We start from the raw sequence: 25,536 nt of genomic DNA, 5'->3' as shown, positions 1-25,536 counted from the left end.
ATGGCCAATAGCGATCGGAATGGTCTTGGCAAAACTGGGCAAACACATTGGCAATATTCTGCAAACATGTGTCACTACTCACTTGCGATAAAAAGTACATATTCTGTACTTGAAATTGTCCTGAACCTAATTAAATTTGACCATGATACCGCTGATTGGTGAAATGTCGTGCAACCAGTGATATTGCAAACTTACAGCTCTTTGTCTGTCGTCAGTGTCGGCTCTGGGGCCTCGTGGGCCATTCTGTTATTACCCTCCTCATATTACCTTTGTTATATTGTTATGTGTGGCCAAGCTGAACCACCGCGGCCTTGCTGATACGCTGACCTGTGTTGGAGCGGGGTCAGAGATCTTTGTCGTTCCGCCGTTCGTCGGGCTGCCAGGTGCGGCGTAGGCTGGCGCGTGCGAGCCAGGTGAGACGCTCGATGACGCCGTGATGACGCTGTGATGACGCCGTGATGTGCGATGACACTCCGGTGACACTCTGTGAGGCTTCGTCTCTGATAAACAATGTTCAGCAGTATGTTTACGTAAATGTCACAAATGATTTCTAGTGACGACTGGTGCATACCGTCACGTGGCTGACTTGTGGACTACCTTCCCGTGACGCTTTGGTCACACTCTCTGACGTCACTGTACCCGTGACGCAGGGCGTTACCGTCACTCTCCGCGTGGCGCAGAGTTTCTATCACCACTCCCCTCTGCGTCACACTCCCTGTGACGCAGAGGCGCGCCAGTACCGGCCGACAAGCCATCTCTGGACGCAGAGTTTCCCGCTCTGGCGGAAAATCGCAGACAGTAATAGCTGTACGTCTGTCCCCCCCCCCCCGCCCCCCCTACCGGCGCGGCTGTGGGGAAGGACAGAGCTGATAGGCATCTCAAAGTGAATTTCATTTTCGGGGGAATGTGTTTTCGAACTTTGCCTTTCACTGTTCAGCGACCATTTCATTAGTTTTTCCATTTGGTCTCTCTCTCTCTCTCTCTCTCTCTCTCTCTCTCTCTCTCTCTCTCTCTCTCTCTCTCTCTCTCTCTCTCTCTCTCTCTCTCTCTCTCTCTCTCTCTCTCTCTCTCTCTCTCTCTCTCTCTCTCCCTCTCTCCCTCCCCCCATGGGCGTAGGAACCTTACGAAAAGTGGGGTCCAGTGAAACTTCAATGTCACTTTTGAGAGCCCCAATATTCCTATGAAGAAATTATTTGCAGTTTTGTGCTTATCTCACCTTGCTGAACCATTTCCTGCGCTAAGTTTTGTATTTAATTCAAATTAAAGATTTACTTAAAAAATGGTTGAAAATTGGGGGTATGCCCCCCGCCCCTCCTGTTCCTACGCCTATGTCTCTCCCTGTTGTTCCCTCTCGTTACATTATTATTTTTGCAAGTTGGGCAACACTAGAAAGCCACGTGTGTCACGTTGCTTGCGAGACTTGCGCCGTTGAGGGGTATCGTCATTATTTTCGCTGTCATATGCTGTATCTGGGACGTCGAACAATAATGATCGACTGGGAGACCAGATCATACCGGACTTAAGAAGACAAAACGCCCGCACACAAATACTGAGTAAGACATACTGACTGAACACTGAATACCGGTAATGGACACAGTTGACTTGTCGGTTCCCCACGACCACGTGATGAACGACTACTTAGTCGCACGCGCACACACATACGGATAGACTGGCTGACTACTGACTTGCGGACTGACTGACTGACTGAGACGTGACTTTCGCTCCAACAGCATTTGCCCGCGAGGCAAGGACTAACGTTAACTGGACCCCCACCTTGTTCGTTGAAGCTATCACTGATTGAGTTTTGCTGGAAATCGGAAGCTGGTATTGATCGCGTCGCGTCCCTCAGGCCACATAGCCTTAAATAGAACTCTTTTTTATAAGGCACAAGGTGAAGCAGCAGACAGCTCTTTAGCCAAGTGACGGCCCGGCCGGACACTGTGGTAGCCAGCTCAGGGTGGAGACGCGGTGGGGATTGAAGCGCGCGTGGCCACGTGTGCCAGACGCACCTGCCGGCCGGCCGCCGACGCCGCCGTCTTTGTGCGGGACGCGGCGGGTGTCTCCTTGTGGGGAGAGTCCCATGCGCCCCTCCCGCCCCAGCCCGCCGCCCGCTGACGGCTGACGACTTCGGCGTGATGGTGGAGGAAGGTCCGTACTGACTTCTTACTTCCCCATGGATCCGCCGTTTTTTTTTTTGGGGGGGGGGAGAAGAAGCTGGTGAAGCCGCTCGATGCTCATGGCGTCTTGGTGTTTCGTGGTGCTAGGGGACCCGTAACATCATGCATTGTGATTCTGGAATATTTCCATGTTGATAAAAATGCGGATGGATCCATGATTTCTCCGGATCTTTTGGCGAAAACTAGGCTCGGATCTAACCTTTATGATTCCGAAGGATCTTGCGACAAATGAGAGACTAGATCCTTTGATCAAATCGGCCCCGAGATCAAGATTAGTGGATGAGATCCCAGATCCATTTTCACGCAATGCTTTGCTTCCGTATGATGATGATTTAGTGTTTCAGGGCGCACCAGCAACGAGGCTATATGGCGCCGATCTAACCATCATTGATAATAGTGCACATCTGCTCAATCTGCCTCAATGGTGTTACCCATCTGTCTTGATTTTACCTTTATTGATTATGTTATGACTGTTTAGGTGTAGCCTCATTGTATCTCGGCCTTTGACTGGCCTCTGCCCACCCCTGGACGACGTCTCTCTACCAGCAGCAGTTTTCTTTTGTGTCACACCGAGCCAGTTATGTAATCAGTGAATATCATTTGAGCCGGCACCATCGCTATTGTGACACTCCTGTATAGTCGACCTCTATTGCTAGCGCGCGTGTCGTCTCAGAATAGGTTCAATTTGCTTGTTGAAGCGCCTCATTCTCATGTGTCTGGGATGATGCAACACGGTCGATACTCCGCTCTTACAGTGCGTTATATCTGACGCACCAAGCACCCAACGACGCGCTCAGAGCTCTGAACAGCGACACGGCGCTTCGTTGTACTGAACTTAAACCTCGGGTTAAGTCGAGTGGTTCTCCGAAACCAGTGTTGGACTGTTGAACTAAGCTGGTGAGCTCGATGCGGCCACAGAGTTGTCGTGTCCTAAGCGCTAAATCTACCTCACATACACCCCAGGGTTTGTCGCTAACGGCCCTGGGCGCAGCACTCTTCCCCTTCCCTGCCTGTCCCGCTCCCCCGCCCCCCCATCCCCCCGCCATACTGTCAGTGTCACAGTCAACCCGTTCCGCCTACGGTCAGCCGAGGCCGGCAGACGGCGGACGGCGGCCGAAAAAGAATGGCCGCCCTGGGATTCCTGTGACGTCATCGTTCCGACGTTCCGGGAGCCGTGGAACGAGTGCTCGCAGCGGAACGGAACGGCGTGAGCTCTGTGGGAGCCGAGAGAGGGGAGACGGCTGCTCTTGAGCCTAGTGGCCCTTACGCAGGCAAGGGTTATGCTGTGGCTTGATTATTAAAAAAGGAAATAAGCTTACGCAAGCACATCTTGCCATGGTCTATTTTCTAGTACTGTTTTTGAGTTGAGAAATATGCTCTTATCTTACCATCTCTTCTTACCATGTTTCCAATTGTGCTGACTCGGCTTTCCTCTGTTCTGTTAAAAAGGTAACTTGTTCCCTGCCATGTAACAAGTGTTCATCCTACTTCGGCTCGTCTTTGTTGACCACTCTCAGCCCTATAGTCGGTTTGTAGGCACGCGATCTCCTTGTCTCCATCGATCCTCCCTCCCTCGGTTCGTCGGTGATGTGCGATCGAACCGGCACTGAGTACTGAGCGTCTCTGTCTCCTCCGCTGCTCTCTCCACCCTCCCACGCTCTGTGTCTGCTCCACGCCGATCGCCGCTTCGTGGAAGATGGTCGCGGTCTTCTCTCTCTCTCTCTCTCTCTCTCTCTCTCTCTCTCTCTCTCTCTCTCTCTCTCTCTCTCTCTCTCTCTCTCTCTCTCTCTCTCTCTCTCTCTCTCTCTCTCTCTCTCTCTCGCTCTCGCTCTCGCTCTCGCTCTCGCTCTCCCCTTTCTGTCTTTCACTCTCTCCGTCCCTCACGCGTGGCAGCTCCCAGTCAGCGACTTGGAGCGAAGTGGCTTTGTTGCCCGAACGCTGCCGCCCACGTGTTGTTCGGCCCTCCGTGGGGAGCGAATGGGTGGAGAGGTGTGGGGTGCCGGGGCTTTATGTGGGAAGGTGGGGTGCCGGGTGAAATGAGCCATGGAGATGCAGTATAGGAGAGAGGGAGATGTGTTGCGGGAAAATGCAGAGAAGATATAGAATAGAGGTTAGGCACTAGGTATCCTGTGAGTGAGTGAGTGAGTGAGTGAGTGAGTGAGTGAGTGAGTGAGTGAGTGAGTGAGTGAGTGAATGAGTGAGTGAGTGAGTGAGTGAGTGAGTGAATGAGTGAGTGGGTGGGTGAGTGAGTGAGTGAGTGAGTGAGAGGAGGAAGAGAGCAGGGTGGCGGAGAGGTGCCGCACCAGTGGTGGTTTGTGTTGGTGCCGGTGGTCTGACTGGTTTTGTTGGTGATAGCTGGCCTGGTGGTTTGGTGGGTGGCCTGTTGCCAAGCGGCACGGAATCGTTCAGCGTCCCAATGAAATGCCCCCACCACCTTTTCCGGGGAAACTCCGCGCTGCTTGTTCACGGCTTTACCCGTTTGCTCTCAGCTCAGGCCGTGTCCCGACTCCCGTTATTTCAACCGCGGTGCGTCATCGATGACGTCACTGCTGATGACGTCACTGCAGGACGTATGATCGGTCGACTCTTTGTCTGAGGCCAGTCACGTTCAATGTTGAATATGCTAGGCAAGTCCGGGACGTTAAATAGATGGGAGGAAGCGGTGTCGCCCCGGCGAAGGTTATCACAATGGGTGTGATGCTTATCGTCCCTGGAGCCGGCACTGATGTGTTTTGCTGGAAAATGGCTGGACGAATCAGCAGTGATGATGGCTTGGAGCGTCATGGATTATTGCACACAGCGTTTGTAAGATCCATACGAGGGCACACTTCATATCATACACATTTACAGCTAAAGATCTCGCTCGGCCACCCAGTGGTGGGGGTGGCTGAGGTTTGGCTCGGATCAGGAGGGGTGGGATCCAGCACTGATCCACCCAGCGCTCCACCCAGTGCTGGATCAGCAGCTATATGCGAGGCCAGCGCTGATGACGGGACTCCTCGCTGGGGGACGGTACGAAGCTCCTGGGCCGTGTCGGGCAGACGGCCGGCGTTGCGTCAGTGGCCGCCAGCCGGTGGTAACAGGCGTCACGTCCGCTGGGCACGAGCGCCTCTCTCTCCCTCCCTCTCCCTCTCTCCCACCGCTCCTCTCACCCCGGTCGGCTGCGCCGGTCAGTGGTCAGCTCTCCCAGGCGGATCACTGTGGTGGAGCGGTCTCTGGGATGATGGTAACCCACCAGACACACTAAGTACCACAATCCCCCCCGCCCCCCCCCCCCCCGCCAGTGACGTGTGTGTCATACGGGCGGCGGCACACAGCGAACATGACGCATTGGCAGGAATCGCTGTGACGTCATCGATACATCATGCATGCGCTCAGGTGCATATCGGGGCTAGAGGCACCGAGAGTTACCGCTCTAGTTGGCCTATTGCGTCGTAGTTTATTATGCGAATTTCTAAACCGCTGAGAGCGATTTTAAAAGTTTTCACCTGCGAGGCCTATTGATACGGTCTCTGGAATCGGTGCGCTGTGCCATCATCAGTTCATAGAGAGCACACGCCACGCTGCCTGATAGGTTACAGACATTGTCTGGCAAATGATGGGTTCTGTGACGTCATCGGTACCGGTGACGTCATAGATAGGCATCACTGGACGCGGTGACGGGCTGCCATGTTGTGACAGGCTGGTTGTGTGCCCTGACAGTAGTGACAGGCCGCCATGTTGTGACAGGCTGGCCATCTGCCCAGTTGGACGGCACGGGACCGAGTCAGCGTGACGGCTCGCTCGGCCGGCCCCGTTGGTAGGCGGTGTGAACCGGCTGGTGGACCCGGCCCCTCCGCGGGGACTGTGATTGTGACTGAGTGGCAGACTGTGACTGCCACACTGTGACTGTGTGACTGTGACTGTGACCAGCAGACTGGCTGTGACTGACCGGACTGTCATACTGACTATGACGGACTATGGCTACTGGCAAATTGTGACTGTGACTGTCTACTGACCTTCAGACTGACTGTACTGACTGGCAGACTGTGACTGTGTGACTGTGATTGTACTGACTGGCAGACTGTGACTGTGACTCTCTGTGACTGTGACTGTGACTGAGGCCCCTGCACACAGACGGTGGTCACGCTGGCCGACGTTCAGACTGTTACTGACTACTTGTGCCCAGATCAGAGACCCGAGTGGCGGATGAGAGTCGGTAGTGGGCCCTAGAAATGTTTGCGTTTGAGTTTTGCAACGCACACTGCGCGGCTGGCCTGGAGAGCAGGATGATCAGTGGCGGTGTGTAATGTGTACGTGTACACATTTCGACTCGGCGGCGTGGGGAGAGAGGGAGGGAGGGAGGGGGCTGCACTGTTATGGCTACACGACGGCTGTAGCTATCGTTTGTGTATAGAGATAAGATAGGGTGCCCCCGCCCCGGGGGTCGGACTCCCGGCTGAGGTGGAGTGACCGACCGACCGGTCCGAGAGGCACGGCCGGGTGAAATTTAACGTGACCAGCAAAAGGAATAAAACATAGGTACATATCGTAAACACTTGGCTTCTTAGATCCCCCAACGATCGTGTTCGTCTAGCCGGCCGATGCTCGATGCGACCGACTGCTGCAAAAACACCAATAACAGCAAGCCAATTCTCGCTTTGATAGCTCTTCCTGTGGTCTGTGGAGCTTCCTTACCACCGGCCGACCGATCACTGCTGTCGCTGGGCGGAGTCGGCGGCTTCCCACCCACTCTCTCCTGCGCGCTCCGCCGCTCTCTCCCACGTGTGCGCCCGCCGTGACCCGGTTACCACTCTGTTTGTCAGCGCTGAGCGGTGACATTGTGTCATCGACAGGGCGCGTGTCGTGCCGGGGACGGCGGCGGCGCCCGGGGCGGGGCCCGGAACCGGCCGTGGTTCCTGAAGGGACCGCGGTGATTCATGGAAGGATCGTCCCGCTGGAGCGGAATGGGCCAGTGTTTGTGGTCGATGGCGTGGAAGCGTGCCAGCTGATATGGATGGTTTGGCAGTCCCGGAAGGCAGCGGATCACCGCAGTCAGAGAGCGCTGTAACGCGACGTGGCGTAACACTTGCAAGTCTTAGCGTAGCACGGCACACAACGGGATACCGTAGTCTATACCAGACGCTACAACGTATGAAACCTACCACACAACACATCACCCAACATACCTACAACAGTCAGCACACAACACGTAGCCCATCACACACAAGCCAGCGCAGCCTAGTGCTAACACACCTTGACGTACCCATACCCACCCTTCCCCTTCCCCACTCCCCCACACACCCACTTTCTCCGTTGTTTACGTTCGCCCTATGGCTCGGAGTCGTACCCCATTGTCCTGCGCCCCCCCCCCCCCCTGCGACGTGCCCGTACGGGATGTGTTGTGAGCTCCCTATCGTGAGCGGTCATCGGGCACCGCGGCGTGCCATCGCTCCCAGCAGCCAGTGTTGGCTCGTGTACCTGAGTGTCCCGGCCCCCGGCTGGGCGGATTCCTGCGCCGTCTATACATACAAGGCCTTGGCTGTGAGAGGATGTAGGGCAAGTATTTGGCCCTAGCTGGTTGATACGATGATTGGATGGTGAGGTCGTGCCGGTCTGTTAAAGTTTGGGATCAATCCCACCTGAACTTGACGATCATTTACTCAGCGTTTCTCGTTTATCATTTCCCCTAGCCTCGAGGTCACGTAACTCACGAAGGCCGCGTAATAACTTCCGTGGTTTGTGACCTGTGCGCTGCTAGAAAAGAGTACAGCTACTCGGGGCTCCATTCACACTACCTGAGACCGCTGCAGCGGTGCAGTGCGGAGGAGTCGGGCCCGTTTCGTCCGTTGGACTGTGACGCAACTGCCGGGGCGGTGCGCGGTAGGAGGACCCGCCGCCTTATCGGGGCCAGACACGGAGCGCTTTTCCTGGTCCGCCCTGAAACGGCGCCTCACAGTGATGGAGAGAAACCAGATGCTCAGTGAGTGTCGTGTGGTCGGTCCTGCCAGTAAAGGTTTTGCTAATTGCTAATAATGTCAGTTCCCTGAGCGGCGCGCCCGCGTGCGGCTGCGCTGCCGGGAGCTCCGCTCCCCGTCTATCATCCACATTGCCTTTTGTGAATCGTGAGCGCCTCAGTGAGTGATTGCGAGTGAGAGTTTTGGATTGACTGTGGTGACGAGCAGGTGTGATTGGTCCAGTGCGTTTCATTCCGACTTCCAAGATGCCGACACACGTCACACATAGAGACATTTTGAAAAGTCTGGTGATGCTTGTGGTGATCCAGTTACTGGTTCGGGCCGCCCTCCCGGCTTCTCAGGCCGGTCCACCTGCGGCGGGTATCTCTACCGGTTCTCACGCGGATCACCTGGATCGTCTCGGACATGTCATCTCCAATCATCGTCCCGCCCGGCCTAAGCGGACGGGGCGTGACACGGCGCCCTCGGCCTCCCTCGCCGGTTCCCGTGACCTTGACCCTGGCCCGCGCTCCGCGGCCGGCCGGCCGCGTGGAGCCCTGCCATCGGTCACCTGTGCTGACCCAGCCACCGCCCGGGGGCACCAACGGTCGCCGCGTGATTCAGGCGTCCACCGCGGCAGACGCGCCGCCGGTCCAAGGCGCCGTGGGTGCAGGGGCGGTCAGGCCTGGAGGCGCATTGAACGGGCACAACGAACTGCTGCTGACTCAGCTGAATGTCCAGTCTCTGCTACCGAAGGTTCTGCCACTCTACCACGAACTGTCCAGTACCGGCTCTGACATAATCGTCCTGTCAGAGACTTGGCTCCGACCGACCGTGCCGAGCCGGCTGATTGTTTTTCCCGGCTACCAGCTGGCGAGAGCGGACAGAGGGGACGGACGCGGCTACGGTGGAGTGGCAGTGCTAGCACGGGATGGATATCAACTGAACGTACTGCCGAAACCCGCGGCCACTTCTGCGTCATCCAAACTCGAGTCGCTCTGGGTTCAGGTGCAAGTGGGGCGTAATAGAAACATTCTAATCTGTTCCCTGTACCGGCCGCCGTCCGGCACCGGAGCCCAGCTGACTGCCGATCTTGATGATTTTGACGCCCAGATCGAACACTTTCTATCGCGCCATCGCGGATCTGTGATTTTGGCTGGTGACATGAACTGTGATATGCGGCACGTGCAAGCTGGCACCAATGGTGCGCAGCTGTCCCGGCTGATAGAAAAGTACGACCTTAAGCAAGTCATCTCGTCTGCTACATTTCCCAGATCTGGGTCTATCCTCGACGTGGTTATTACTAACAGAGGAACCGCTGTAACTCGCCACGGTGTCAAGCACTGTGATTTCAGTCCGCACATGTTTACTCGCGCGTTGTTTCAGTACAGCAGATGTCGCCCTGCTCCAATGTCTACGAGTGGGCGTAGCTGGCGACAGATTGACTACGATGCCCTGAGGACCGATCTGTGTGCGGTCGATTGGTCACCCGTGTTTGACACTGACGATGTCGCTCGTCAGCATGACTATTTCATACATTGTCTACTGCGCACACTCGAGGTCCACGCGCCCCTTCGCCGCTTCAGAATCAGGAACCCGGACGCGCCGCCCGTGTCAGACGGAACCCGGCGTATCATGGCCCGCCGGCGGGCAGCGGGATATGCGCCGTGGGTGCAGGGGCGGTCAGGCCTGGAGGCGCATTGAACGGGCACAACGACGCCCCGAGACGCAGCGGGGCGTCTCGTCTCCCTGACGCCAGGGAGACGAGACGGCGTACCGCGAACTAAACCGCCAGGCGCGTGCGGCGATCCAGCGCGACTCGAGGGAGGACGTCAGACGCCGGATCTCTGAGGCGGGACGATCGGCCATGTTCCGTTGCGTGCGGGGCATTATAAGTGGAAAGGCCGCCGGCCACAAACTACCGGATGTGGCCCCTGACGCCTTGAATGCGTTTTTTACGGAGATCGGTGTAAAAACGGCCCAATCTGTTACTGTTGCGCGTCCCCCCGATTTCCGTGAGCTGCCTGTTCGACTCCCCCGTGTCTCCACCGCTCAGTTCCGTGTGAGACCTGTCACTATGGGAGAGCTGCGTGCTACGGTACTGTGCATGAACGGCAGCGGGGCGTGTGATGCAGACGGGATTACGATGAAGTTTTTGAAATCCTGCTTTGACGCGATAGCACATGTGATCCTTTGCGTAATTAACACTAGTTTGGTCACCAGTACAGTACCTACGCCGTGGAAGCTCTCCGTGATACAGCCCATTTACAAGTCAGTCGGTGCTCTCACCGACCCATCTAGTTTTCGCCCTATTTCACTTGTGCCCTGTCTCTCAAAGATCATAGAACGGCTAGTTCACGAACAGTTGTACTCTTTCTTCGTCAACAACTGCCTTCTTGCTTCCGCCCAACATGGCTTTCGCCGAAACTATTCTACCGAAACGGCACTTATTCAAATTACCGATCGCATCCATCGGGCCATGGATCAGGGTCATATCTGTCTTCTTGTCTTGTTAGACCTGAGTAAATGTTTTGATGTTGTGAATCACGCCAAATTGCTTCAAAAAACTTGAACTTTATGGAGTGAACACTGAGTGGTTCCAAAGTTATCTTTCGGATCATTTTCAATACGTTCGAATGAGCTCGCCACAGAACGAACAGGTGACCTCCAAACCGATGAGAAACCCGATTGGAGTGTACCAAGGTACCTCGCTCGGACCTTTGTTGTACACCGTGTACTCGAACGACATCAGTTTGTACGTAGAGAGCGAGGTGACCATCGTTCAATACGCTGATGATACTCAGCTCCTCGTTACGGGCAGAAAAAGTGACATCGCATCACTGGTTCATCGCATGGAGTGTGCACTAAACACCCTGCATCGCTGGTTTATGCAAAATTCCTTGAAACTGAACTCCAGCAAGACGCAGCTTATAGTTTTGGGTACGCGCCAAATGTTACGAGGTGTTCCGCCTGTTACCCTTACCGTGAGCGGCAGTACCATCCACGAGAGTGATCGCGTCAAAAACTTGGGCGTGGTGATGGACCGCACGCTGTCTTACGAGTACCATATAGATCAGCTTGTCGGACGATGCACTGGTCTTCTTATAGGTCTTAGTCATGCCAGATATAGACTACCGAAAGAGACTCTCATCACTATTGTCAACGCATTGGTTCTGTCAACCGTGAGATATTGTATCAGTGTCTATGGTACTGCGGTCGCCAAAAACATGTCTCGTGTTCAAAAGGTGATTAACTTCGGTGCACGAGTTATCACGGGGCGGCGCAAGCATGACCGCGTGAGTGACGCACTTAGAACTCTCACCTGGCTCCCGGCTCGTGAACTGGTCACTTACCACACTCTGTGCCTACTCAAGCGCATGTTGGTGACCGGCGCTCCTCAGGATATCGCCGAGCAGCTCTCCACAGTAGGAGAGGGGAGAGAGCGCAACACACGGCAGGACGCAGACCTCGCTCTTCCACGGATAAGATCCGAGTCCGGCCGAAGGAGATTTTTGTACCGTGCTGTGTCGGCTTTCAATGCCCTGCCTCTCGCTGTCAGGGAGCAACCACCGGGCGCTTTTAAAAGGAATGTGAAACGGCGTCTGGGCCAATTTTAGAAAGTATGCGTGCTTGTGGGCTATGTATTTTTTTTATGTGTGCTTGATTGCGTCACCATCCCCTTGTATTTACTTTTTCACCTCCTATGACACGAACTCAAGAATAGCCATGTTGTATGGATGAGTTCTTAAGTGTTCAATAAACAATAAACAATAAACAATAATCGTGTTTTGGTTTTTGCGGAATATAGAACTGTGTCACTTCCTTTTATCGATTCAATGCGTGCTCTGGCTATTTAGTTGACAAGACACGAAACTCGTATAAGTTATGTTCGAGTAAGTACGGTATTTTTATCCACACACTTTCAGATAAGCACAAACAAGATGATGCAATCCCTAAGTTTGTTAGATATTTACCAATAAACACTACAGGTTATGGTCCAAAGCATCGCTCGTTCTTTACCATAGTTAGCGCCGTCCCTGCTTGTTGTCACCCCTCCCTGCGGGGTCCTTGGAGACTGGCTGGGAGTCTGTATAAGGTGCGTCTGGCCGCGCCACCACCGTCACTGCGGCGCAGGTGGGGCGCCACTCGGTCACGGATAATGGCACTCGAGATTCACGACTCGTGAGTCGCCTTACGACTCTGAGTTCGTGACGCACGGATCATGAATCACCGCTTGATTCACAAATATTAATGAACGGTTTGGGTTCATGGCTCACGAACCAAGGCTCACTGCTCAAGGCCAATCACATTGTGATAAATTCGTATCGTTTGATGACTCAACATACATATAACTCGCAGTTTTTGGTTTGCTAGCTCACGGCTTTTGGGTCACGATGCCCACGAGTGGCGCAAAGCAAAGTTTTAGATTTCCCTTGCGTTAGTTTGATGTTTACTTCGTTCATCTTCGGCGTATATGTGGGTAGAGCATTCTCCCAGCTATATCTAGAATGTATATTAGGAGTGCTTTCATGGTGTATCTCATTTTCTAAATGTGGTTGTTGTATCTATGTAATGAAAGGTGACGAAGGGCGCACAATGACCTAAGTAGTCGGAGCGCCCTAAAGCCCCAATTAACAAACAAGAAAGGTGACGAAGTTCTGATAGTGTTATATTGACCGTATTACATAACCATCAAAGTAGTTGGGATATACCCCTTTGATGGTTGATAGGCAACATAATTAATGCTCCTACCCGGCGAAGCTGCAGTTGCCTGGGAACTACCACACTGAGATGTTCTATATAGACCTGCGGTGTAACCTGCACCATTCATAGCCATTATCGTGTGGCGTAGCGTCCATATATGGCTCATTGGCCTCACCTGCTGCGACGGGTGACCTGTGGCTGCAATGTGGCGTGTGCGTGTGTTCTCGGTGATTGGGCAAGGTTTGGGAGATGGTGCGGTGGTATCCTTTACGGTCCCCGGTGGGGTACAGTCCCTCTGAAGTCTTGTATGGAGTGTCTGGCTCGTCAGGTGACGTCTTATCGGACGAGGTAGCGCCGAGTCCATCCGTCGAGAAGCGTCTCGAGTGAGGCGCATACCGGCGTGCCTGCCATCGATAACTCATTTTGCCTAGTCTGAGGTGCCTGATCCGAAGACCTTGATTGTATGTGTGACCAGTCCAGCCTCGATCGCATGTTCAATCGCAACACGAGTCGAGGAATAACCTCATTGCAATCACATTCAATCCGAATCTCGATTGCTATCTCAGCCACAAACACACTTTTGCGGCTAAAGTGTGTTTGTGTGTGAAACTTGTGAAGTGTGTTAAAATAGCTTTCCAAATTGCTATATCACACAAACAGTTTCATCCCAACCAATCCTTTAAGGACTGGCTCGTACACTCACCCCGGACTGTGCCGTAAAGGTCATTCTCCCACAGTTTTCTGTTGTACGATCATCCTATCGACAATAGCGCTGAATCGGTCCTGCCCAACCCCCCCCCCCGCCCGCCCTGGTGACCCGGGGGACGGTCAGTAGGTCGGTCTCTTTGTCCAGCCCCCCCCCCCTCCTTTGTCTCGTTAGCCCTGGCCTAGTTATCGATGTAGTTCTGCCGATCGTTTTGTGACAGATTCGGTGTTTCGCCTTCCGTTTTTACGGGCGACCTCAGCGGTTCCCGTCTGATTTGCTCTTGTGCGATGTTAGTTTGCTCAGGGTGTTTTGTACTACCTGTATGAGTGTTTTCTCTGCGACTGTCGTCTATTTGATTAGTCCTGTGATGATTTATCAGTGCCTGACCTATTGGATATTGATATTGAACCTCTGTATTTTGACCAGCTCTCATATCTACCCCTAATTAGCCCTGCTCCCCCCTCCCCTTCACACACACACACAATTACGCTCTCACCTACTGAGTAGACCTGTATGCTGACCTGTCCTCTCGTCTCTGCCCTCAGATCCTGTCGCAGACGAAGCTGCTGCTGGAGCTGGTGTGTCCGGCGCTGGGGGTGCCCACGCCGCCCGACCTGGAGCGCCAGCTGCGCGTCACCTTCGCACAGTTCTCACAGAGTAGCCGCGCCACTCAGGTGAGAGAGGGAGTGAGAGAGAGAGAGGGGGAAGAGAGAGGGAGGAGAGAACGTCGAACGGTCGATAGAAGCTGGACGCCTAGGGCGTTATAAACTATAACGCGTGAGAGGTTACTAGGTTCAGCTGATTGATACTGGTTATAGCTGAATTCTCCTGAGTCGTACTTGCGCTGATGGTCATTGGTCAGCATGTGTGGGTACACCAGTCATCATGATCTGTACTTATGTGCGCCGGGTCGGCATGGCTGCCATGACGCCCAAATGACGCGCCGTAACACAAGCGTCTGTTGTCAGTCACTACGCCTATCTATTTTAATAGCTATTTTATGATTATAATTTTTAATTTGAATGACTTTATCATGCTGTTTTGGAGGCACTTTGCGTCTTTACCTGGTGTTTTGATGGAATGGAATTTGAATTTCAGACTCCCTGTTGTCTGCTGTCAACGTGCATGTCGAAATGTTTAATCTGTCTCTTGCCATACCACACGTCATCAGCCTCTCCCCCCGCCCCCCTCCACGACACACACACACATGCTTTCCACACACCTTGCCCCAGCACGTGCTTATCTAACATCCATTTGCCCCTCTGAGCTGACCTGACACGTTACCTGACCTGACCTGACCTGACCTGACCTCTGCGCGCCAGGCCTCTCCGAGCAGCGGTGACGGCGCCGCCGCGTCGGCCGACGACGGTTTCGACGAGGACGACGATGACGACGATGAGGAGGAGGAAGATGACGATGATGACGACCTGGAGCCGGACGAGGACATGGACGAGATGCACATTGAGATGGAGGAGCCCACTGCCAGCGAGAAGGATCCGGTAAGACGATAGGGAGGGGAGTAGGGGGGTGTGAGTTGTGCCGGGATGGAGTGGGGGCGGGAGGTGGGACGGAGGTGGGATAGGGCGGGGTGGATTTGGGGCGAGTGAGGGTGAGAGTTGGGACGGCCGGAATTGGGGCGGGGAGTCTGAAGTCGGGGCGAGCTAGAATGGAGTCGAGGCGGGGCGGGGCTGGGAGTTGTTGCGAGCGGGGGTGGCAGTTGGTTTCGTTATAGGACGCTTCGCTGTCCGCCGGGTGTCATATAACAAGTGCGTTGCATCAACCTCACACTACAAAACCTAGGTAGTTGTTATTAGCTGCATCATGTGCTCGCTGGTTGCAACACAAGGCTACCTGTATGTCCTCGACAAATCTAAAAATACCCGTCGGTACTTCTGGGGCTATTCTGATTGCGCTCATTGTCTGGTTTTATTCTTGGTGCCAATAGAGGTTGCAATAAATGATACAGCCGATATTTTGACCCTGATTGAAAGAATAGATGCGTTTGGCTGCGTATTTTGTACGGCTGTCTCCAGGAATATTCACCGGCTCTTGGTAAAGCTGGCTGGCTCTTGGTATCATGGCTGCCGCAATTACCGACAATGCTCGATTACATATCCGCTTTCGCTAGTCGTGATGCCACGGAACTGATGGTCTAGGATGTTTTTCTGTTTTTTTTTTTGTAAGCTTCTGTACTCCATGACACCAATGAAAGGCATCTGTGGATCTGCTTGTCTTGATCGCTGTCTCCCTCTCAGGACAAACCAGCCTCGCCTCACCCCACCCACACCCTCTAACTCGGTCCCTCACGTTTCCCAGGACAAGGAGCTGTGTCCCTCCCAGCCTCTAACCCTCCCCGTGTCCCCAGGACAAGGAACTGTGTCCCACCCAACCCACACCCTCTAACCCTCCCCCCGTCTATCCCCAGGACAAATCATCTGTGTCCCACCCACACCCTCTAACCCCCCCCGTCTATCTCCAGGACAAGGAGCTGTGTCTCACCCCCCCCCCCTATAACCCCCCGTGTCCCCAGGACAAGGAGCTGTGTCCCGCCCCCTGTAACCCTCCCCCTCCCCCGTGTCCCCCAGGACAAGGAGCTGTGTCCCTCCCACACCCTCTAACTCCCTCCCGTGTCCCCAGGACAAGGAGCTGTGTCCCACCCCCTCTAACCCCTCCCCCCTGTGTCCCCAGGACAAGGAGCTGTGTCCCGCCCACACCCCTCTAACCCCCCGCCGTGTCCCCAGGACAAGGAGCTGTATCCCACCCACACCCTCTAACCCCCCCCCCCCCCCGCCGTGTCCTCAGGACAAGGAGCTGTGTCCCTCCCTGCCTCTAACCCCCCCCCCGTGTCCCCCAGGACAAGGAGCTGTGTCCCACCCCCTCTAACCCCCCCTCGCCGTGTCCCTCAGGACAAGGAGCTGTGTCCCACCCCCTCTAACCCTTCCTCCTCCCGTCTATCCCCAGGACAAATCAGTTGTGTCCCACACCCTCTAACCCTCCCTCCCTCCCGCTGTGTCCCCAGGACAAGGAGCTGTGTCCCACCCCCCTAACCTCCCCCTGTGTCCCCAGGACAAGGAGCTGTGTCCCTCCCCCCTCTAACCCCCCCCCCCCCCGTGTCCCCAGGACAAGGAGCTGTGTCCGGAGCACCAGATGGCCCTGGAGCGTCTCCGGCAGCACCACTCGCGCGAGCTGACGCGCGGCCCGGCCACGGCCGGCAGTGTGCAGGCCACCGACCGGCTCATGAAGGAGCTCCGAGACATCTACCGATCCGAGAGCGTCAAAAGCGGTGGGTAGAGAGGGAGGGAGGAGGGGAGGGAGGGAGAGGGGTGGTAGAGTGGGGATGAGGCTGGTTAGGGTTGACCTTTGGGTGTGAAGAGAGCTTCATGTGTGCTGTTGGAGATGGGATGGGTAGCTTGGGGAGCTCTCTCTCTCTCTCTCTCTCTCTCTCTCTCTCTCTCTCTCTCTCTCTCTCTCTCTCTCTCTCTCTCTCTCTCTCTCTCTCTCTCTCTCTCTCTCTCTCTCTCTCTCTCTCTCTCTCTCTCCTTTCACTCGCTGTTTCTCCATCCTCACTTTCCTTATCGTTTCGTTCTCTTTCGCTTCTCTTGCCCCATTCTTTGCTTACCTCTTTTATCACATCTCTAGTTCTTAGCGTTTCTGCCGTAATCTGTTTTTCTTCTCTTCGTTTCTTATCTTCATATTTCATCTGTTGACTTGGTGGTAAATTACTTGCTGGGGAAAATAGGAAGATTGATCTTAATATTTTGTTTTACCGATGTTCATGTTTGAAGTTTTTGCAATCCAATTGGACTGCTCCTTTTAATGCCCTAGCCATATTTATACCATGTAATTAGTTGAGCTGTTAGTTTGGCAGATAGTCACTGTCATCACGGGCTAGCCGGCGGCGGTGGACCCGCCAGTGTCGCCGTCACGGCTGTAGCACCGGCCACTGACGGCCTCAGTAATCTCCTACCGGTCTGGCTGGTGTCAGCACTGCCTGTGTGCTGTACATCGGTGTAGTACTGCTCACGGTGCTTTACCGGGTAACCGGGTAGCCTTTAGGATGTACCTAAACAAAGTGATTGAGTTGGTGGGCAATCTCAGGGGATTCTGAGTGACATGAGGAGCGAGGGTTGTTTTTTTTGTGACTGTCCCGTGGTGTCATGGCATTGATTATTTGTCTATCTGTGTACTCAATTTATCTAAAGAGACAAGCAGCACCACAATCACTGCTTTCATAGGCACGCAATTTCCAGCCAACCCCATCAGCCCCTCACTGACTTCATTTACCGTCCCCGGCAGGTTCTTTCAAGGTGGACCTTCAGAACGACAGTCTCTACGACTGGAACGTCAAGATTTATAAGGTGGACCCCGACTCGCACCTCTACAGCGACTTGCGCCAGCTGAAAGACAAAGAGGGCATTGACCACATTCTGCTCAACCTGGTGTTTGAGGTGAGCACCGCCCCGTTGTCATGACAACCGGATTGTTGTGCAGAGTTTGGACACGGTGGTGGGGACATTTTTGGTCGCGTCGGATGCCTGGAAGTTGGGGATATCTATTGCTTGTCGTTTCCATTCACTGCTGCCATTCAGTGTTGGGAGTTGGTAGATGTTGATTGTTGTTGGAGTTGGTTTCGAGTTTCATCGCTGAGATGTCTCATCCGACGTTGGCTACCATATTGTTAGTTGTTCAACCTTTCCCCTGCCACACCTAGTACATGTTGCTGCGGCCCCTTGGGGAGTAGGTAGTGCTAGAATGGATGATGCCTTGCCAACACTTGCGCCGTTTCCGTGACTTCCCCAATGCCTTTGCCCTCTTCTTTCAGATCGCCTTCACTACCAAACATTCCCAGCTTTGGTACTGTTCATTTTGCCGTTTCTCAAATACAGATAGGCAATCTCCCATCCCTAAAGCTTCCCTCTTTCCCATTACATCCCCGTATTTTCGTTTGCTCGGCTGCGACATATCAATCCCTCTATTCCTCCCATCTTAAGTATCCCGCCCCCTGACCCTTTCCCATCTCTTCTATGTCATCCTACAAGCCGGGACGCGATTCTTCTGTAATTCCTTTCTCAACGAAGAGCACTTCATGCCCTCAAATTTAACGTAAAAATCAAGGCATTTTGACTTGAAATGACCACTTACTTGCTGCTAAAACATGCCAAATGATTACAACGATGGTGTGAAATTCACAAAATGGGCAATTGCGATCTCAAAATCAAATAAATCTTAGCGAAACCTACCTCACGCGGCGTCCCGTTTCCGTTCGGACACCGAAATGGCGGGTGTTTACATTTACAATTCAGAGTTTTGCCGATAGAGGATGGCGGTGTTTCCCACATGGCGGTGCTACCCCCGCTTCCCCTACTGTTTACTGCTTAGCGCTTATTTCAAGTATTTGGGATTCCGCTGGGCGGGCGGTGCATTGCAGCCCATGCTTTGATAGCTATTGTCAAAAGTTGTATGACTTGCCGGCCATAAGCAATCGATCGGATTTTGTTGAAAAATACCTGTAACGTTAACAAAACACGGTCGTATGTTTGAGTCATTTTCACAAAAGTTAATTGACTTTTCGATAATATTTTGGGTGGATATTGGTCAGAAAAGAATGCTCTTTCCGAATATATAGTTTTCATAGCGATTGGTCAGCGTTTTAAATACGTTTTGATGTTGTAAAGGACGTCGCGCTCCGCGCGAGTCAAATTTTCAAATTAATTTTTCATTATTAAGGAAATGGTACGGATCATCAGTTTTTATTTGCTTTCCTATCATTACACGTACAGTTGTCTGTAAAATAATACAACACCGATTTCATTCCGTCAAACCGTTTTCCAGTGCCATCCATTTTCCCGTTACAATGCACGAAATCGGTCATTTTTTGACAACCGGGGGTGCTGTCTTGCACGTGGCGCGTGCTATACTATGAAACCATGTAAATACGCTAGTTCCATCTCTCCTCTATCCAGTGGTGAAAACCGCTTCTCGCTGCGCCCACCCGTTGCCGACTTATACAGCCGGGAAGCAGGCGCCGCAGGCCGGTTTTCGTCCGATGTTCGTTTTGACCGTTTCCCGTGTTAACCCTATGGCGCACGCGAGCGCGTGCTGACGGCGCACCTCTGGCCCGATCACCCCCAAATTTTAATACAAAGGCCGCCCACGCCCACAGATTTGGCATGCCAAATTTCACGTCGCTACGCGGCGCCTTTCAGGCGCAATAAGACACATAAGGCATGACACACGTACGGACATGTTATAAATCATAATATAGATCCCTTCTGCTCGTCCCACCCACCTCCGAGCATTCCCACGCCATCTAACTCCTTCTGACTGCACCCTCCGTTCTAACCCTCGCTAGAACAAACCATTTCTGAGTTCTGACAGTTTCTCCACCACACCCCCAGGACAACTATCCGTTCGAGCCGCCGTTCGTGCGCGTGGTCTACCCAGTGATGCAGAACGGTTACGTGCTGCTGGGCGGCGCGCTGTGCATGGAGCTGCTCACCAAGCAGGGCTGGACGTCTGCCTACACGGTGGAGGCCATCATCATGCAGATTACGGCCACACTGGTCAAGGGCAAGGCGCGCATCAACCAGGGCGCCTACCGGGTGAGTATGGAGTGTCCCGCATCAACCAGGGTGGGTACTGAGTGCCCCGCATCAACCAGGTGAGTACTGAGTGCCCCACATCAACCAGGGTGTGTACTGAGTGAGTACTGAGTGCCCCGCATCAACCAGGGTGTGTACTGAGTGTCCCCGCATCAACCAGGGCGCCTACCAGGTGAGCACCGAGTGCCCGCATCAACCAGGGCGCTTACCGGGTGAGTACTGAGTGCCCGCATCAACCAGGGTGAGTACTGAGTGCCTTGTATCAACCAGGGTGAGTACTGAGTGTCCCGCATCAACCAGGGCGCCTACCGGGTGAGTACTGAGTGCCTTGTATCAACCAGGGTGAGTACTGAGTGTCCCGCATCAACCAGGGCGCCTACCGGGTGAGTACTGAGTGCCTTGTATCAACCAGGGTGAGTACTGAGTGTCCCGCATCAACCAGGGCGCCTACCGGGTGAGTACTGAGTGCCTTGTATCAACCAGGGTGAGTACTGAGTGCCCGCATCAACCAGGGAGCCTACCAGGTGAGCAAGTAGGTTGGGAAAGAGCGAATGGAGGGATGGATGGGATAGATGGTAGGGACTAGGGTTATAGTGGTTGGTAGAGACTAGAGTAGAGTACGGTGGGGAGTAGAATAGAGTAGAATAAAGTAGAATAAAGCAGAATAAAGTAGAGTAGAGTAGAGTATAGTCAGAGTAGAGTAGAGTAGATAGGGATGGGCGTTTATATGGAAATGGAGTGAAAGAGGATGCCTTACAAACTCAGCTGCCATACAAAAGAACAATTCACAAGCTTTGGTGATTGGAGAGCGCAAGTGTCGGTGGGCTTTCATTTTTCATTGTGAACCGTGATCCGTGTAACCGGACAAATAGCTGTCACACAAAATAACAGGTCATACGTCACGAGCCAGGCTGATTGGAGAGTTTAAATAACGGTGTGCGTTTAAATGTGAACTCTGATACGAGTAATCAGGCGCTTTGATATTGATTAGGCTTGCAGGAATGATAGTGTACCAGTCACAGTCGCATCGGTTAGTCTGGTTTGCCAGAAATAAATGCTCTGGTGGATAAGTTTGTGATGTGGAAAAGGATCATTCAAAAGTTTATGTTACTTATAAATTATAATGCTGGGTTCTGGTCACTGGTGGCATAAATTGTAACGAATATCCGGTCCAATGATGTTATCCGACCAGGCCAGAAAGGAATCTGGTGAAGCGATAGCCTATTATGAAATAAACAATCCATGTTGCTCGGTTCGCAGCACATTCATTGATGCCTGCCGGCGCTGAGACCGTTCATCCTGACGAGCTACCCACATCGCCGTTCAAGAAATGCAATTTTCCCGAACGTCAGAAGTCGCTCACAAATGATTTATTATGTTTCTTGCCTATCGCGTTGCTCTGTGTTGCGTGTGATTCGCGCTGATGACCTTACCCATTAGGTATGTTGCTGTTGGTTCCATTGCAAAGCTGTTACCACATGATTGCGCTCTACAGTCTAACTGCACTCACTAGCGTGTTGATGACCAGTGCTGTGCGGGCGCCCCATAGACCATAACCCTTCTTTACCGCTTATTCACATCAGCTGACGATACTCTGGTCACATCAGAAAAGGTGTGTAGAGAGTATCCCAACCTCCCCACTCTGCAGAACAACACAGGACAAGTAACGCTTGGTTTCCTCAGCGCTGTTCCGTGCAACGAGCTGCACCTTTCTGTACTATCTGTAGGCCTGACCTTTGCTCCCAAATACCTCTAGGGTAGATAATGCTGCCCTTTCCGAGGCGTCTTTCGCCCCGTCTCTGCCACTGTCTGACACTCAACTGTTGTTCACAGGGCCAATACAGCCTATCGCGAGCCAAGCAGTCTTTCAAGTCGCTGGTGCAGATCCATGAGAAGAACGGTGAGTGATCTGGCGCGGGTCTGTTCGCGGGAAATAAGGTTGCATTATTTTGGGAAGGGTCGAACAGATTCTGTGAATTTTCCCAGGCATGTTTTCTTAATTCGATCATATGCTTATGTGATGCTTATCTAAGCCAATACTGCTCTATATCTGACGTAACACTATTTGCCGTGAGGATGCATGCCGTTTTAACTTTATTTTACCCACCACTTTCGTAGTTCCATGTCTATTTACATGTAACGTAAACATGCTAAACGTTGTTTGTGATATAAACCTACTGTAGCGCCGCTCTGGTAGATTTCCGTTGATATCAGCTCTGTCTGCTATCACTCGAAAGTATCGACATATTTAGGGCGTAGCAATGTGCAATTACGCTGTGTGTGAAGAAACCCTTCCCACTATTTGTTTTATTGCGCCGTCTATACTCTGTTCCGTTTCAAGTTTGCAGACGAAGTGCCCTGTGAAAGCAGTGCGTGATTTCTGTATATACAGCTCTTACATTTTAACACGCAAATTCTTGAGCGGAGGAGCGATCTGCCGAAGAAACTCCGACTGCAAGCTTGATATGGAACAGACTATAGCCACCTGCACTGCGCAGTCTATGCTCCAAGTTTGACCTCCCCCTGTCCATGTGTTGTCCCTCAGTCGGCCCGAGACCAGCACCTCTGACCGCTGTCTCTGTGTTCCCCAGGCTGGCTCACGCCGCCCCAGGCGGACTGTTAACGGCCCGGGACCAGCACCTCTGACCCCTCCCTCTGTGTTCCCCAGGCTGGTTCACGCCGCCCCAGGCGGACGGTTAGCGGGCCGGGGGCCGACAGCCGGGGTGCCGCCGCCCGCCGCCGAGCGGTCCGCCGGAGACCGGCACAACCTCGGCGGCCGCGCGATCTCCACGAGGGGCCGGCCGCACGACACGCCCGCCACGTGGCGCCGCCGCACGTGGGACGACCACGTGGCGCACGAGACACGCACCTATCCGCACCCACACACAGGTAACACAGACACACGGGGGTAGACACAGGGAGTTGACGGTCTAATTGGGGTAAGACGGGCTGATTGGGGTAGCATGGTTACAGTGATTGATATACAGACCTTTAGAAGGGGTCCCCTGTGGCTTACGAGACGGATAATCACGACTTGGATACACTATTTAGCGGCGACACAGAAAAACGGCAGACAGGTAAAGAAACAGACAGACACGCATACACCATATCTGCACAGGATTTTACTGTGAAAAGCACCACTGCTGGACAGTGCCATCACAGACTACACGCCACACGAAACACACATTACACACACCTCGCATTTCTTGCGAACGTTCACCGAACACAGCACTCGGAGAACACACTGAGAACACAGAGAACACACTGAGAACACTCGGCGGAGCGGCGTGGTGGCTGGTGTGTCGCGCGGTCTATTCAGATGAGAAGGAAGCTGCGGGACAGAGCACTGGAGAGACGGGGAGAGAGGGACGGAGAGAGATGTCTGAAAACTGTGTAGATAGCTAGCTGAGGGGCGGCGACGCTTCACAAGCCCGTCGCCCAATTGTAAATACGACGAAGAGCCGTTTTGTACGTTAAGATACCTCCTAGGTTCGCACCCGCTCGCCTGTATGTGAGCGCGTGTCGCTTGTGTGAGAGAGGGTGAGAGAGCCAGAGTGAGAAAGTGTCAGCGCTCTAAATGGCAGTGTTTGTACGTGGCCGGCAGGGCCGGGTCGGGTCGGTGGTGAGAACGGGCGGTTCGGCGTTGGAGAGGTGGGAAAATGAGCCAGGTGGGGCCAAAGTTGTGGATAGGGTGGAGGAGAATGGGGTAGTGAGGATTCGTCTGGAGATGATTTGGCATTGACTTGTCGCCTGAGAATAGCTATGACACCAGCACTGCGTTGCGGGTTCGTCACTGCGAAACTTAGCAAAAGCCGTGCGTCGCTCTGGCGCCACCAGTCGATCGATGTAGACCCCGCTGAACGTTAGACATCTGTTCAGCCTACCCGTGACCGAGCATCCACCCAGCCACGGCCCATCTCGACCCGGTCCGGCCCGGCGCGGCGCGTTCTGATTCCATGGGTATTCTCTCTGTCTCGTGGGCCGTCTCCGTCTCGGTTTTGTACGTGTAGCGGCGGGCAGAGTGGCGCCGGCGGTCGGACCGAGTCCCCACACCGGGCCGGTTCGACGCGCCGCCGACTGGCCCAAACATAGCCGACTAGCTGTGCACGTGTGGCGTGGGAGCGAGCCTGTCGTCCGTGTAGAGAAGCCCGTTCGTGTGAGGTGTGGTTCGCCCGTGCGCGCGTGTGGATGTCACAGTGTACAACCATTTCTCTCGAGTTTGTCCTCTATCCTGTGTGCAGTCGCCGCGTGGTGACTCACTCGTCTGTGTGTGTCTCTCTTCTGTACAGAGGCTCTGTGCTAGCCGTGACCTTGCAGCGTCCTCTCACCACCGTAGCGAATAGGCGGAGTTATTTTTGATAAGGACTCTGTGTTGATTTGTGTGCCGCGCTCGGGTGTGCCCTCGAGGTGTGGTCACACTGCGCGACTCGGGCAGTCGGAGCCGACGCGTCGGGCGGCGCCGCCACCGACGCACCGGTCCAGATGGCCTTCTCTCTATTGTCATGCACCTTTTCATGCGCCTTTGCGTGTGTCGCGCGCATGCACTCGCCGCTGCTGTCGTCTGGGGAGCTGAGGCTGCTCTCCGTTTGGAGCCAGCTGCCGCTGAGCTCGGCCGGAGAACGGTGGTGTTCGCTGTGTGAGCGCGCGGACCGAGCTGCCGCCGGCGCCGGCCGGTGGCGCGTCTTTTCAATCAGACTGTATCGTAGCCAGGCGCTGAAATACACGGGGCGTGACTGTACCGAGGGCTGTGTGACTGAGGGAACTACTAAGTACTAACGGTACTGTACTGTAACTGTACGGAGGGAACTACGGAGGGCCGTTTGACGGAGTGAACGGCATTTGGTAGTGGAGGGTGCGACTGCGAACGTTAAGATTCGATACGACTGACAGGGTTTTTAAAACATGTATTGGCAACGAGCGTTGTGCTGTACAGACCAGCGATAACACTTAGTGACACCGTCAGAATCAACAACAAAATAAAAAGCTGTCCCCTTTCTCAAAACTGACTTCAAAACCATTAGTGTTACGCGGGTCAATCAATCGTGAGTGCGCGTCCCATTATGTTCGTTTCAGCTGCGTCACTGCAAAACCCACAACACAACTGGCCATCGTCAATCGTTCAGCGGTTTAACTCGGGCGTGCGATGTGTAAAATTCCTGTCACCGCCTAACTCAGCGGGATCTCACGGGCTTTCACCTGCCGCACTTTGAGCATATCCTGAAACAGCTAATCCATGCAGATCACTGGCCCGAACAAACTAACGCGCTCTAGGCGGCTCAAACATACGCTGCACAGGGACTACAGTCATCCACAGTAAGCTTATTGTGTATCGCAGATAAATTCTAATAACAATGACATTCACTCACCTCCCCCTGTCCAACGTTTACTGTATTTACCCTGAGCTCGAACAC

General features: G+C 53.7%; 1 protein-coding gene across 1 annotated transcript in view; it reads left to right on the top strand.

Moving 5' to 3' along the window:
• Nucleotides 1–24,863, top strand: part of LOC122376234 (ubiquitin-conjugating enzyme E2 Q2-like) — a 34,474-nt gene extending 9,611 nt beyond the window's left edge. Inside the window, exons 3-9 of the mRNA XM_043356023.1 lie at nt 14,069–14,197; nt 14,846–15,022; nt 16,644–16,806; nt 17,820–17,971; nt 19,922–20,125; nt 21,959–22,025; nt 22,794–24,863. Of these exons, the coding sequence (XP_043211958.1) occupies nt 14,069–14,197; nt 14,846–15,022; nt 16,644–16,806; nt 17,820–17,971; nt 19,922–20,125; nt 21,959–22,025; nt 22,794–22,825 (924 nt within the window). The 3' untranslated portion in view covers nt 22,826–24,863. The remainder of the gene's footprint in view (nt 1–14,068; nt 14,198–14,845; nt 15,023–16,643; nt 16,807–17,819; nt 17,972–19,921; nt 20,126–21,958; nt 22,026–22,793) is intronic.
• Nucleotides 24,864–25,536: the final 673 nt, after the last annotated feature.

This window comes from Amphibalanus amphitrite, unplaced genomic scaffold, assembly GCF_019059575.1.
Source record: "Amphibalanus amphitrite isolate SeventyFive unplaced genomic scaffold, NRLGWU_Aamphi_draft 002061F_arrow, whole genome shotgun sequence".
Classification (NCBI taxonomy): Eukaryota; Metazoa; Arthropoda; class Thecostraca; order Balanomorpha; family Balanidae; genus Amphibalanus; species Amphibalanus amphitrite.
The sequence above is the reverse complement of the archived record's forward strand: the minus strand, read 5'-3'. Positions and strand labels throughout refer to the sequence as shown.